This window comes from Camelina sativa, chromosome 7 (genome assembly GCF_000633955.1).
Source record: "Camelina sativa cultivar DH55 chromosome 7, Cs, whole genome shotgun sequence".
Classification (NCBI taxonomy): domain Eukaryota; kingdom Viridiplantae; phylum Streptophyta; class Magnoliopsida; order Brassicales; family Brassicaceae; genus Camelina; species Camelina sativa.
In genome coordinates, this window is record NC_025691.1 from 15,988,072 (window position 1) to 16,002,132 (window position 14,061).

At 33.1% G+C, this 14,061-nt stretch overlaps 3 protein-coding genes across 3 annotated transcripts; all 3 read left to right on the forward strand.

The window, feature by feature from the left end:
• On the forward strand, positions 3,083 to 5,179 carry LOC104701247 (cytochrome P450 81D11). Its single transcript, XM_010416895.2, has 3 exons — positions 3,083 to 3,727; positions 3,932 to 4,318; positions 4,408 to 5,179. The coding sequence occupies exons 1-3, from the start codon at positions 3,212 to 3,214 to the stop codon at positions 5,020 to 5,022; spliced, it is 1,518 nt and encodes a 505-aa protein (XP_010415197.1). The 5' UTR covers positions 3,083 to 3,211; the 3' UTR covers positions 5,023 to 5,179.
• Positions 6,457 to 6,969, forward strand: LOC109125623 (defensin-like protein 44). Its single transcript, XM_019227606.1, has 2 exons — positions 6,457 to 6,592; positions 6,748 to 6,969. The coding sequence occupies exons 1-2, from the start codon at positions 6,508 to 6,510 to the stop codon at positions 6,903 to 6,905; spliced, it is 243 nt and encodes an 80-aa protein (XP_019083151.1). The 5' UTR covers positions 6,457 to 6,507; the 3' UTR covers positions 6,906 to 6,969.
• Positions 10,375 to 12,714, forward strand: LOC104701249 (cytochrome P450 81D11-like). Its single transcript, XM_010416896.1, has 3 exons — positions 10,375 to 11,033; positions 11,532 to 11,915; positions 11,996 to 12,714. The coding sequence occupies exons 1-3, from the start codon at positions 10,473 to 10,475 to the stop codon at positions 12,608 to 12,610; spliced, it is 1,560 nt and encodes a 519-aa protein (XP_010415198.1). The 5' UTR covers positions 10,375 to 10,472; the 3' UTR covers positions 12,611 to 12,714.

Genomic DNA, 14,061 nt, shown 5'->3' on the forward strand with positions numbered 1-14,061 from the left:
GTATTGTCCACCCCACCTCCAATGTTTCTTTCAAGCTCAAAAAGATCCTGCAGAAAGATTCTCATCATCATTATCCTTAGTCAAGCTACAAAATTATGATACAAAATTATGATACAAAATTATGGCAAAATTATGGCAAAATTAGTATTGTAAAGAAAGTACACTTACGTAATCGAAATCATCATCAAGTGGAGACTCGGAAACTAACTCATGTGGAGTTGGAGCTACTGAAACACCTGAAGCATTTGCCATAGACTTAGCTTGATAATCTTTGTAGAGCCTAACCAAATTTGCTCTAATCTCATTTCTATCATCTGCAGTTTCATTCTTGGATCTAAAACAGATACCATGGCCAAAATTATGCTGTAAGTTTTCCATTACTAGGAGAACTTTTTTGCATTTTCTGAGCCATCTGTTCAACAGCTTCATCATCACAAGTTGCAAATTTCCTCAACAACAGCTCAATTCTCCACACTTGTGTGAAATAGACATTGGCAGTGGGATACTTTGATCCTGAAAAATGTGTAGTGATGACACTGAACGGTTTCAACAACTCACATATTTTTTCTCCTCGATTCCATTCATTTTCTGACGGCAATGTCTTGTAATTTGTGTCATACCATTGCAAGCTAACAAATTCTTTCCTAAACTTTAAAGCCCTTGCACGCATCTCATATGTAGAGTTCCAACGATGAGGAACATCAAGTGACAGACCAGCTCCACTTTTAATACCAACTCTCTCTACACAAGTTGCAAAAGCTTCTTTCCTTGAAGGAGATGCTTTAACATATCTAACACTCTCTCTAATATTGTGCAAGATATCATTCGCTAGATCTAAACCAGCTTTTACTATGAGATTCAAAACATGAGCACAATATCTAATATGCAAATAATCACCATCACATAAGAGGCCACTTCCACTAATCATATGAAGTTGACCCTTAAGTATCTTCTGCATACTATCATTATTTGTTGCATTATCTAAAGTTATTGAAAAAACCTTCTTCTCCAGACCCCATTCTTTCAAACACACCAATATCTTGATGGAAATTTCTTCACCTGTGTGAAGAGACTTCAGTTCACAAAATGCTAGAATCATACAGTTTAAGTTCCAATCATCATCGATGAAATGAGTCGTCAAACAAATATAACTCATAACTGTGGCACGAGCAGACCATAAATCTGAAGTGAAACAGACACGACCTCGATGTCTTGCAAGTATCTCTTTTACTTTAACCTTTTTGATCTCATACCTTCTATAGACATCTGCTTTAGCAGTTTGTCTACATATCGGTTGGCAGTCCGGATTAAGATACTTGTCTCTTGCTCTCACTTTTTCATATTCCACATAGCGAAACGGCAGATCATGATAGATAATGATCTCGCTAGTCATCTCTCAATCTTTCTTCGGATCATATGGAGGCATGTCTTCCTTTCTAGGCTTCTTTGGACACGTCAACAAATGGCGATGGAAACTCTTTGTTCTGTGTGTTTTTGTATTAATCACCAACTTCTTACCACAATGGATGCATCTGCCTCTCTCCTTTTTATTTTCTTCTATCCCAACTGATACAAATTCCTTCCAAACCTTTGAAGTTAAACGTCTCTTTCGTGTAGCTTGAGCTGTTGCTTGAGACACTGTGTCACTTTGCTCTGGTTCTTCAATTTTTGAATCTCCCTCATCCATCTCAATGTCTTCATCTTGTGCATCTTCCTCATTCATATCGATATAGTCATTTTGAGCATTGAGCAATGCCATTGTATATTGAGACTCTAAGTCCATTCTGTAAAAACAGAGTGGACATATATAAACCTCTATCATTTATACTTTATAGCTATATAAGAGTATCCAAACCGAAGACTTGAAACAAAGACTATATAAACTCAACAAAGACTATATAAACTCAACAAAGACTTGTTGAGTTTACTCAACAAAGACTATATAAACTCAACAAAGACTTGTAATTTACTATCCTCTTAAGAGTTAAGACTCGACATCATCATTTATTTTTGTTTGTATTTATGAAAAATGAAAATAACATAGAAAAGATTTTTGAGATTTTTAGTACCACAATCAACAAATTCACACGCTAACTTTACCTTTTCTAACTTTGCTAGTAGCACAACAAGTAAATTCTTAAAATACAATAAGTAAACCGAGTCTAATAAAGCTAAACCAACAATCTTTATACTATTGTCAAACTAAAGTGATTACACACATTATGAGAAAACGATTGTTCTTAAAGATTATGAGAAAACATATTCAAGTACTTCTCTGGCTCAACACACACATCACATATCTTTGAAAACTTCTTTGAAAACACGCATCAAATTAAAAAGCAGCAAACAGGTTTATAACAAATACGCAAACAAACAAGTTTATAACATTCGTAATTTAACAAGCAAACAAACAAGTTTATAAAAGCATCAACCACTACCTCATGGATAAACAGAAATTGGGATGTGTAGAAAAGTACCTCAATGCTCTAGCTTTGCGTTTATCTTCTTCAGCAGCAGTAGAAGTGTAGAACTTAAACTTTAGTCCCTTTCAAATCTGATTGAAATACAAAGCATAAGCAATAAACAAACTATCAAGCACAAAGAGTTGTGACGGTGGAGCCTCCGATTCGGATGTGGTGGCGAAAGGTTGTGGCGGTGGAGCCTCCGAGTCGGATTAGAGAGCAAAAGGATCAGCTTCGCGAGTCGTGAGTTCGACTTCTCTGACATTAGCCCTAAGTTCGACTAAACGCTGTCGTTAACATCAAGAATTCAAAAAAAAAAAAGTTATTGGGCTGCTCATTTAAAATGAAATAAGACCCGTTAATAAAAGGGCTTAAACGGATGTCACCCAATTAAAATTATTGGTTTTCTAAACGGATTCGGATCTAAAAACATCACTTTTGGTTTTAACATCACTTTTGGTTTGCAGAAAACCGTTTGCTTATGCGATGATAATACGATTGTCTAAATTCATCATTTTAATTGACCCGTGCGGGGTGTTTATTCCTTAATCGGGAAAAGTCCCATAAAATTTACACATGTGAGATGTGTGACCTCTTCTTTTCATTTTTGGGTCTCACAAAAGGCCTTTCTCGAGATATGTTCAATAATCATTTCCAAGAATTCTCAACCATATCTTCCTCTGCTCTTCCTCTGCTATAATCAATCTTTCACGCAGAAGGACAAAAAAAAAAAAGAATATATACAAACAATGGAAGAAGAATCTCAAATGATCCTAATCCTCACCTCCATCATCCTAACCATCTCCTCTCTCACACTCTTCATCAAAAACCTCAAACAAAACCAAAACCTTCCTCCATCACCACCGTCCTCACTTCCAATCATCGGCCACCTCCGTCTCCTCAAACCGCCCCTCCACCGCGTCCTCCTCTCCGTCTCCAAATCGCTAAACGATTCCCCGATCTTCTCCCTCCGTCTCGGTAACAAACTCGTGTTCGTCGTCTCTTCTCTCCCGATCGTCGAAGAATGTTTCACCAAAAACGACGTCGTTCTCGCGAACCGACCTAAATCGATGGCTTCCAAACACATCTCTTACAATTACTCGTCGATGGTCTCGGCTCCGTATAGTGAGCAGTGGAGAAACCTCCGACGTATCGGCGCCGTCGAGATCTTTTCCAATCACCGTCTTAATAGCTTTACCTCTATTCGCCGTGACGAGATCCGCCGACTCATCGCTCGTCTCTCTCGCTCTCAGAACTCTTCACTCGTAAGTGATTAGTGAAGCGTACTTACTAATTTAGTATTTAAACTTCGGCCTTAATCCCTAATTTTAGATAAATTTAGGCCTTAATCATTAACTAATGCTAAAGTTAGGCCTTAATCACTAATTTAATATAAATTCAGGCTTAGGTATGATTTGTGTGATTAATTTAACATTAAGGTCTTATATAATAAATTTGGATTTTGGCAGGAATTTGGGAAGGTTGAGATGAACTCAATGTTATCCAACTTATCATTCAACAACATCATTAGAATGGTGGCTGGAAAATGTTACTACGGAGATGGTGCAGAGGATGATTTAGAGGCTAAACGTGTGAGGCAGCTTATCGGAGAGGCGATGACTTGTTTTGGTGCTGGACATGCGGCTGATCATTTACCGGTCTTGAGATGGTTTACAGATTTCGAGAGACGGGTAAAGAAGATTGCTGGTAGGCTTGATGAGTTTTTCCAAGGATTGGTTGATGAGAAACGAGCGGCAAAGGAGAAGAAGGAGAATACAATGATTGATCACTTGCTTTCTTTGCAAGAATCACAACCTGAGTATTACACAGACCACACCATCAAAGGAACCATGCTCGTAAGTAATCACAACAAGTTCATAAGTTGATTTACGTCAATGGTCGTCACATTTTTTGGTTTTATTTCGTGTATGTGTGTGATGTGCAGTCTCTTATACTTGCGGGGACTGATACATCAGCGGTAACTTTGGAATGGGCATTGTCGAACCTATTGAACCATCCTGAAGTATTAAAGAAGGCGAGAGATGAAATCGACAATAATATTGGCTTAGATAGGCTTGTGGAGGAATCAGACATCTCAAACCTTCCGTATCTTCAGAACATCGTCTTTGAAACGTTGCGGTTATACCCTGCAGGGCCAATGTCAGTCCCGCACGTCGCATCAGAAGACTGTAAAGTACGGGAATACGATATGCCGCGTGGTACTATGTTATTAGTGAACGTGTGGGCTATACACAGAGATCCTAACCTATGGGATGATCCCGCGAGTTTCAAGCCAGAGAGGTTCGAGAGAGAAGGAGTGAGTCGTAAACTAATAACGTTCGGGTTAGGAAGAAGGGCGTGTCCCGGGGCCGGACTAGCTCAACGGTTGGTAAACTTAACTCTTGGGTGTCTGATTCAATGTTTTGAGTGGGAGAGGATTGGAGAAGAAGAGGTGGATATGACTGAATGTGGAGGACTCACAATGCCTAGAGCTAAACCTTTGGTAGCCATGTGCAGAGCACGGGACTTTGTTGGTAAAATCCTACATGAGTCTGCTTAATTGTATAGTAGACTTTTGTAAATGCTAATACATGTTTTAAGGCGACGGTTTATTGTCTGTATGTTGCTGTTATTATTTCATTTGTATTTGTACTACGTTACGTAAAACGTAATATTCAATCAAAACGATGGATACAAGACAAAATCGATTATGACAACACAACATTTGTTACTAATCTAATTAGTATTAAAAATCCATTCGTATTTAAACTCGTACAATTCATATTTTGGATCAAATATATTAAAGTAAAGAGTATTCCAAAAACTTTCAACTAGGGAGTAACATAAGTCGCTTGAGAACTTGACATAGGTCTAAAATTAACAAAATTCATTAAAACTATTTAGTAATACACTAATATATGTTTCTTTTTTCTCAAATTTAAATACACTAATATGTATTTTAATTAAACTTATGTATATCATTATCTTAAAAATAACTAATATATAACAATAAATAAATAATACAAAAAGAAAATAAAATAACACCATAACACACTTTATACTAATTAACCTAATATATTTAAATGTGAATTACCTACATAAATAACATATATGTAATTTGTTAGCAACAAGCAAACACATCTAAATATTTTACATGATATTATATTATAAAACTATAAGTTATCATTTTAGTAACTTAATAATTCTCCTATGTTGAGTTTCGTCTCTCACCCTATTGATGCATTAGAAATTTATTTTTAATTCTAATTCATATATATATATATATATTAACCTTTTTAATTTTAATCATCTTAATTGTAAAATCAACACATTTGACCAATTAACCTTTAAGATTTATTTTTGATTAAAACAAAAACTAAATGCATAAAAAACAAAGTTAATTCAAATTAGTTTTGTGACTTACACTCAATTGTGAATGAGGAATATCTTTAGGAGGTTGGTTTAAAAAGTAAAAACCGATCTTAAAACTTGGTGAATTTTACCAAATAAATTCATCAACTGTATGCGGTGGAAATTTCTACTTTCCAATGCCAAGGCTCAAAATGGAGTTTCATTTTTTTTTTTGAACAAACTATGGAGTTCCATTCTCTAAACCTCTATATTATTCTCAGATAACTCATAAAGTTAGTATAGGATTTTATTCTAGGGTCCGGTCAATCTTATTTTTTTTGTTAAAGGTCAACCTTGGTTTTTAAACAAATTAAAAAAAAAAAGAATAAGTTTTGTATGTAAAAATAGTCATAAAAATAAAAATATCTTCTAGTCAGAAAAAATATTGTTTAGTATATGTGGAAGAGCCACCAATGTTAATAAAAATATATTTTAGTCAAAAAAATATTATTAGTATATATGAAAGATGCATCAATGGTAAGAAATACAATTGTAAACATTTTGTTTGAACCACAAAACCTTAATGCTCTATAAGTAGAGCTTGTACTTCCAATCTACAAAATCACAAAACAGATTTGTCTAATATATATACTATTTTATAGTTGATAACTTGATATATACTACAAGCAAGAAAATGAGCATCACAAAGACTTCAATGACCTTTTTACTTTTGATAGTACTGACAGTTTCTTTGTCGAACTACAACGTCTTGGCTTCAGGTAACATTTTTATTTCTATGTTGTTGTTTGTTAATATAGGTTTCATCATTTCAAAGCAATAACATTGATATATATATATATATATATATATATATATATGATTGTATATTTGTATATTATATTATTACATGTGTGGTGATTTTGTGGACTTGCAGAGATCAAACCTACAGGGAGAATTGATAATATGTGCAAGACTACTTGTTCGGCAACGTATGGGAATGGTAAATGTGGGGTAGACTGTAGAAACGCTGGGTTCTCATCCGGACAATGTGTTACTTTTGGTCGTTTCGTAAACAAATGTTGTTGCACCTAATGATAAACCCGATCTTTTGTATTTGCGGTTAGCATTGATATATGTTTTTTTTGCCATGAACCACACAAATGCAATAAAAATATAATATACTTATGCCTTTCTAAACAAAAGTACCAAGTATACACTATATCAGTTTATTTGACTATCACCATGCTAAATTGCTAATCGAGTCGCATTAATATAGATGTGTGTTACAGGTGCGGATCCACGTGCATTAGAGGGGGTGCAAGTGCACCAGATAAAAATATAAAAAGTTTAGTTTATGCCTACTTATTAGTGTTGTAAGTAGTCTAGCGGTCAATGATGCACCATACTAGTTGAGTTCAAGTGTTCAAATCCCCAATTGAACACCTTTGGGTTTTTTTTGGACCCCCTCAAAACATTTGCTGGATCCGCCACTGTGTAACAATTTCTCTAAACTAGTACTAGAATATATTTCAATGTTATCTTCTCCCGTATAAAGTGAGGGTAATTAAATCACCTAGTCATCGTTATTAAAAATGATCTAACTTATAAATTATGTTTATTATTAATGATCAGGCTGACACAGATAATATAATTTATTATAGGAAGACCGAATCTACAAACTTTTATTTTGTTAAGAATGACACCAAACTACAAAAATTATTTTAGTAAGAAAGATTACAAATTATTTTTATTAGTCATACTTAGCCCGGAGACGGATTCAGATATCCGGGATTTTTGGAGGTATCCAGATCCAAATTCGAGTCTGGCGGATTCATACTATCACAATCCGTATCCAGATTCGTAAATTCGGATATCTGGATCTCGGGTATCCATGAACAAAACTTGATATCCGCGGATATCCGGATCCGTTCCGAATTTTTTTTCCACTTATCGGACCCTGTCATCTATTCTTCTCTTTGATGCTTTTCGCCTCCTTAAATCCAAATCCACTCTTGCTCTTTTGGCATCTTCTTTTTCTTCACCCTCCTCTTCTCTCCCTCTCTCTCTTTCATCGGATTTCAAGGTCAGAGAACAGGGGTTTTGTTCTACACAGATGATTCGGCAAAACACACATGCATTCTCAGATCTATTAGATCGGTGAGTCGGAGTTTCGTTTCAATTTCTAAAAAACCAATGAAAGAAAATCTAAAAAAGAGGAAGAAAAAACAAAATAAAGAACCTTTACCCTAAAGATTCGTAACAAAGGGAAAAAGAAAGATTCACAAGATAGGTTTAATGGTGAAAACTGAAAAAAGTGGGAGAGAAAGAGACTAAAAAGCTAATACATGATCTCATTTATTAATATATCATAGTCCACTAAAATTCATTGCCCACTAATAATAGTAGATCCATTAATAATGCAACCGGATCTCAGATATCCGGTTCACAAATTTTATACAATCCGAATCCGGTTACAGATCTGCCGGATCCATAATTTTATCCGGATCTACCATAGGCGAATATCCTATTTCTCCGAGCAGATATGACCGAATTCTGGATCGAAATTCGGATGCCGGATAATTGGCTCAGGCCTACTCATAGACATGAAGGAAAAAGATTTTGTTTATGTTTTATATTATAAGTCGTATCCCAGAGTCTGTCCTGTTTTGACTTTTAAAAAACAAAATATACTCAACACAATAATACTCCATCGGCTTCGTTTTATTTGCCGTATTAATTGTCATTTTATCTTTACAATACAAACTAGATTTTAACCTGCCACTTCCATATAATATTTATTATTATTTCTATTTTATTTTTGTTTTGCAATTAAAGGAATAACTAAATTTCCCGACCGTTTGTGTGGCTAAATATTTATATTGATTTTTTAACATGCAATATACTTCATGACTATTTGTTTGTTATATTTAGTTTGTTTTGTTTAGTGTTTGAGATTTTATATTGATTTTTAATTATTATAACAAATAATAAGGGATCTAAATATATAGTAAGTCATTTATACGCTATGATTAAGTCACATTTTCTCTAATGATTTAATTATTTTACACAAGCTTAGTTAAATCAACTTAATTTTTATATGTCAAATATTCTAATATTAATTGTGTTGACAAATAACAAAATGAGGATTTAACCCGTGTTAGCACAAACTTAATGATATTTTATTAATTCCAACATGTCCTCTTTATAACTCATCTACTATATAACTATATTATATAGTATTTTAAAATTTTTTAATTTTACAAATTCATAATATTTTAAAATTTATTAAGTTTATATATATATATTAATTATAATATTTAAATAAATGTGAATCGAAGTTCTTCTTACGTTAAGAATTAATGGGATGTATTCAACTTGACATTTTAAGTGATTTGTGTAAAATTTACAAATCCTATGTTATTCAATCATGGATTTTAAAAAGTCTATTAAAATTCACTGTTATTGAACTGATGATTTAAAAATCTTTTTTAAAATCTACTGTTATTCAAAACAGTTTGTGGATTTGGATTTTAATGACTTTTAGGGATTCTGGAGGATTTGAGAGGATTTGTTTAGTTAAAAATACAGAAATCTAAATCTCATGGTTTTAGGTGGGATTTGAAAGAATTTTACAGAAAATCATATCAACTTCCCTAAAATCTATCAAAATTCCAAATTTCTTAAATCTCATCAAATTCTCCAAAATCATGGTTTCAATACACCCACCTAAAGCTCACAGGTTTTGGAAAACAAAATAGGAATAAAATTGTTGTTTTTTTTTTCCAAAGGATTTAGAGATAGATTATCTTCAATAAACAATAGAAGGTGTGGTTAAATATATCATAGTTTATGTTTCCATATTGATTATGCTGTATTTTTTTAGTTGGAATGGAATGTAAAATATTTAGGAAACAAAATCTGGAGTAATGTTATTTTTGGAAATTTATTAGGGATTAAATTTGTAAATAAAAGTTTAAATAAGTACAAATAAAAAGGTAGAACCCAAAATGTATTTCAAAAATGTATATATAGATTTATAATAATTGTTATTCTTTTATCTTATTAGTTATTAATCACTTATATTTAATGACTTTTATTGTAAAAGGGTTAAATTCCACCCAAAAAAAAAAAGAATTTTTAAACTCTTTTTTTTTAATAGAGTTTAAAAATCTTTATCGACTTATTCGAGTTATACATCATCAGAATCAATCATACGCCATCTATATATTATCCATTAAGATATTTACAGTTTCCACGTTTCCACACTTTATAATGGTCAGAAAGTTGAAATAGATCGATAATTAAATGTTATGGTAACGTTGAAGATGTCTTAAATGTAACCAAAATAAGTGAATGTGATATATAGATGGCCATGTGATTGATAATGTAAACCAAATAAGCTAATCAGGATTTTAATATTTTTTTTGTTATCTCCTTGCCATTTGATTATTAATTATTCTATTGAGTATATATTATAACCATGCACGTCGTGAAGAGACGTTTGAAGGATTAGTTTTTTTAGACGACTAATAACAAATAATTTGATATTATGTAAGTTTGGTCATTTTTTAACTTGTTTGTGAGTTGAGTCTTTCTATACGTAAGTTGTGTCATTTTTATGAAAAAAAAATAATATGTGAGCTGATTCTTTAAATTGTGATGTATGTTCAATTCAAATTCCAAGCAAAGTCTCTCAAACCCAAATCAACAATGGTGGAAGAAGAAGCTCAAACCCTAGTTTTCACAATCATCATCCTAATCCTCACTCTAACAATACTACTCATCAAGAAACTCAAACCAACACAAAACCTTCCTCCGTCTCCACCGTTCTCACTTCCATTCATCGGCCACCTCCGCCTCCTCAAACCACCGCTTCACCGCGTTTTCTTCTCCGTCTCTCAATCACTAAACGATTCTCCGATCTTCTCCCTCCGCCTTGGAAACAAACTAGTTTTCGTCATTTCTTCGCACACGATCGCCGAAGAATGCTTTACCAAGAACGACATCATCCTCGCGAACCGCCCGAGCTCGATTGCTTCGAAACACATATCGTACGGTAGCTCAACCATGGTCTCAGCTCCGTATAGTGAACATTGGAGAAACCTCCGGCGTATCGGTGCCGTGGAGATTTTTTCGAATCACCGTCTTAATAGCTTTACCTCTATCCGACGTGACGAGATCCGGCGTCTTATAGTTTGTCTCTCACGTAACTCTTCACTTGTAAGGGAGCTCTTCTTACTCATGTTCTAAATTCTAATAGAGTTTTTATGAAAGTAATTGAGACCTTTAATACTAATTTAGGAGATATATTATTTGGCAAAATCAACTTTTAGTTACCAAAAAAATACCATAATATATAGTCGGAATCATTCCCATTTGGGGCTGAACTAGCGACCTAAATTGTTACACATAAACTCAATTATTTAGTTATCACTTATTTGTAAGGTTTCTGAATTTTGTCATTGTTTTGACTATTTGTGTCCTGTAAGTTTTTTTGTTTTTTTTGACAAGTTTCCTACCAATTAATATATTACTGGAATTACGTACCTTATTACCATTTCGAAGATTTAAATAAAATATTATGTATATATAATAATAATATTAATCTCTGGTTCAGTCTAGTACGTTATTACCATATCGAAAATTTATAAGTTGTGTTTTATGATTTGCGTTATTGACGTAACATAATTAAGGTGTATATTGTAATGAATTTTGTAGGATTTTGCAAAGGTTGAGATGACTTCAATATTATCAGACCTAACATTTAACAACATCACTAGAATGGTGGCTGGTAAATGTTACTACGGAGACGGTTTAGAGGATGATCCAGAGGCTAAACACGTCCGCCAACTTATCGCAGAGGCTGTAAGTTTTTGTGGTGCTGGAAACGTTGCTGACTATTTACCGGTCTTGGGATATATCACAAATTTCGAGACACGGATAAAAAAAATTGGTGGTAGGCTTGATGAGTTCCTTCAAGGACTAGTCGATGAGAAACGAGCAGCAAAGGAGAAGGAGAACACTATGATCGATCACTTGCTTTCTCTGCAAGAAACTCAACCTGAATACTACACGGACCACACGATTAAAGGAACTATAATCGTAAGTAACCATTTTTAGTTAATTAGTCGATTTATTTAGTCATTGTTCATTTTTTTTTCGTGTATGCGTGCAATGTGCAGTCTCTTATACTGGCGGGGACTGATACTTCAGCGGTAACATTGGAATGGGCATTGTCAAGCCTATTGAACCATCCGGATGTACTAAAAAAGGCGAGAGATGAAATCGACAATAAAGTTGGTTTAAACAAGCTTATGGAAGAATCAGACATCGCCAATCTTTCTTATCTTCAAAATATTGTCTCTGAAACATTGCGGATGTACCCCGCGGCGCCATTGTTGGTCCCTCATGTCGCATCAGAAGACTGTAAAGTGGCAGGTTATGATATGCCGAGTGGCACGAGGTTATTGGTGAATGTATGGGCCATACAAAGAGATCCTCAGCTATGGGATGACCCCACGAGTTTCAAGCCCGAGAGGTTCGAGAAAGAAGGAGAGAGTCATAAATTAATGGCGTTCGGGTTAGGAAGGAGGGCGTGTCCTGGGTACGTATTAGCTCAACGGCTAGTAAGTTTGACTCTTGGGTGTCTGATTCAATGTTTTGAATGGGAGAGGATTGGAGAAGAAAATGTGGATATGAATGAAGGTGGAGGACTCATAATGCCTAGAGCTAGGCCGTTGGTAGCCATGTGCAGAGCACGTGCCTTTGTTGGTGAAATCCAACAAGAGTCTGCTTGATTTGTTGACTAAAGTAAATGCTAATACATGTATTTAGGCAACAGTGATGTCTCTATGTGTTGGAGTGGATTGCGATTACATTCTAATTCTGTGAAAATCTACCATTGAATAACACCCTCTAAGTTTCGCCATAATCCTTTAGCTCTTACTAATCATGACAAATTTCATTTGTTTAATTTAAGACGAATATTTTGTTTATATCTCGTAGTAATGAGAGGTAGTTTTGTGTTTAGTTCTAATACTGTGCGGTACACCGCGGGTCAAATTTTTTATAACTTTTTAGTTATAATCTTTTATGTTTATTACTAAGTAAATTTTATTTTGCAATTATTTAATAACTATTTTAAAAATACAATTAAATTTAGTTATAGTATGAGTATAACTTAAAAAGTTTATTCTTTTTTAAAATAATTAAAATCTTGTAACTAACTTGTAAATTTTGGGTTTTTTTTGTGATACATTAAATTGTTTGATTTTTATAATTTATTAATTAATATATAGTGTGAAGGNTTTTTTTTTTTTTTTTTTTTTTTTTTTTTTTTTTTTTTTTTTTAATACTTTCGTGTTTTAAAATTTTAAAGTATTAGTCAAAACGGTATAATATGGTTTTTTTCTTTCACGTGGTTGTATATTTTATAGTTCATATAATAAATATGGATATAATTTGTAACTTAACTAATTCCAAACTATGTTTATAAATATATACTTTATGAAATAAATTAAATAGTTTTATTGTTGCTTTAATATTTTAAACTTGTCATGCTGTAAACCCGTTCCACAGCAGATTTAAAGATCTTTAACCCCCAGAAAATCATCGTACCGAAGTATATACAAAATATGTCTTTTTGATTGAAATATTTAGACCCCTAGTCTCATCTACCTAACGCACTTTGGTTTAACTAATGGGTACTCTCATGTAACCAAACAACTCATACTAATTAACATGCGAAACATCACTTTTTGGTTTAAAACATTTCAATGTTATACTATATTTTTTAAAACAAAGATGATCATATATATATTTAATATATTTGATGTTATTTACATTCTTAATTTTGAAAACTATTATAATAGAAAAAGTAAGGACACTATTATATTTCCAAAAGTGATAACCAAATAAATTTAATTATTTATATGCTATACCAATATAATTCATTATTGAAGGTTTGAACCCGCGGTACACTTCGTGACGAATCATTATTATTATTCATTTTGTTGGTACTAATTAAGTAGAATTTATATGTTGAGAGTAAAATGTATAATAATATTTGCAAGTATTTTGTTTTTTTTTTTGTTTTTTAATTTTTGCATGTTTTTAAGTGTATTATTGTTTTATGATATTGATTTAGAATGAGGTTTGAGTTGAATTCTTTTAGTTGAATTGTGGAATTGGTTGTTTGTTGAATTACGGATTTGGTAGTTTATGTTAATTTTATTTTATAAATTTGGAA

What these genes read in the sequence shown, in the direction of transcription:
- LOC104701247 (XM_010416895.2), top strand. Translation starts at nt 3,212, where the DNA reads ATGGAAGAAGAATCTCAAATGATCCTAATCCTCACCTCCATCATCCTA. An exon ending in GCTCTCAGAACTCTTCACTC is followed by an intron (nt 3,728 to 3,931) that starts GTAAGTGATTAG and finishes GGATTTTGGCAG; the next exon opens with GAATTTGGGAAGGTTGAGAT. An exon ending in CCATCAAAGGAACCATGCTC is followed by an intron (nt 4,319 to 4,407) that starts GTAAGTAATCAC and finishes TGTGATGTGCAG; the next exon opens with TCTCTTATACTTGCGGGGAC.
- LOC109125623 (XM_019227606.1), top strand. Translation starts at nt 6,508, where the DNA reads ATGAGCATCACAAAGACTTCAATGACCTTTTTACTTTTGATAGTACTG. An exon ending in CTACAACGTCTTGGCTTCAG is followed by an intron (nt 6,593 to 6,747) that starts GTAACATTTTTA and finishes GTGGACTTGCAG; the next exon opens with AGATCAAACCTACAGGGAGA.
- LOC104701249 (XM_010416896.1), top strand. Translation starts at nt 10,473, where the DNA reads ATGTATGTTCAATTCAAATTCCAAGCAAAGTCTCTCAAACCCAAATCA. An exon ending in TCTCACGTAACTCTTCACTT is followed by an intron (nt 11,034 to 11,531) that starts GTAAGGGAGCTC and finishes TGAATTTTGTAG; the next exon opens with GATTTTGCAAAGGTTGAGAT. An exon ending in CGATTAAAGGAACTATAATC is followed by an intron (nt 11,916 to 11,995) that starts GTAAGTAACCAT and finishes TGCAATGTGCAG; the next exon opens with TCTCTTATACTGGCGGGGAC.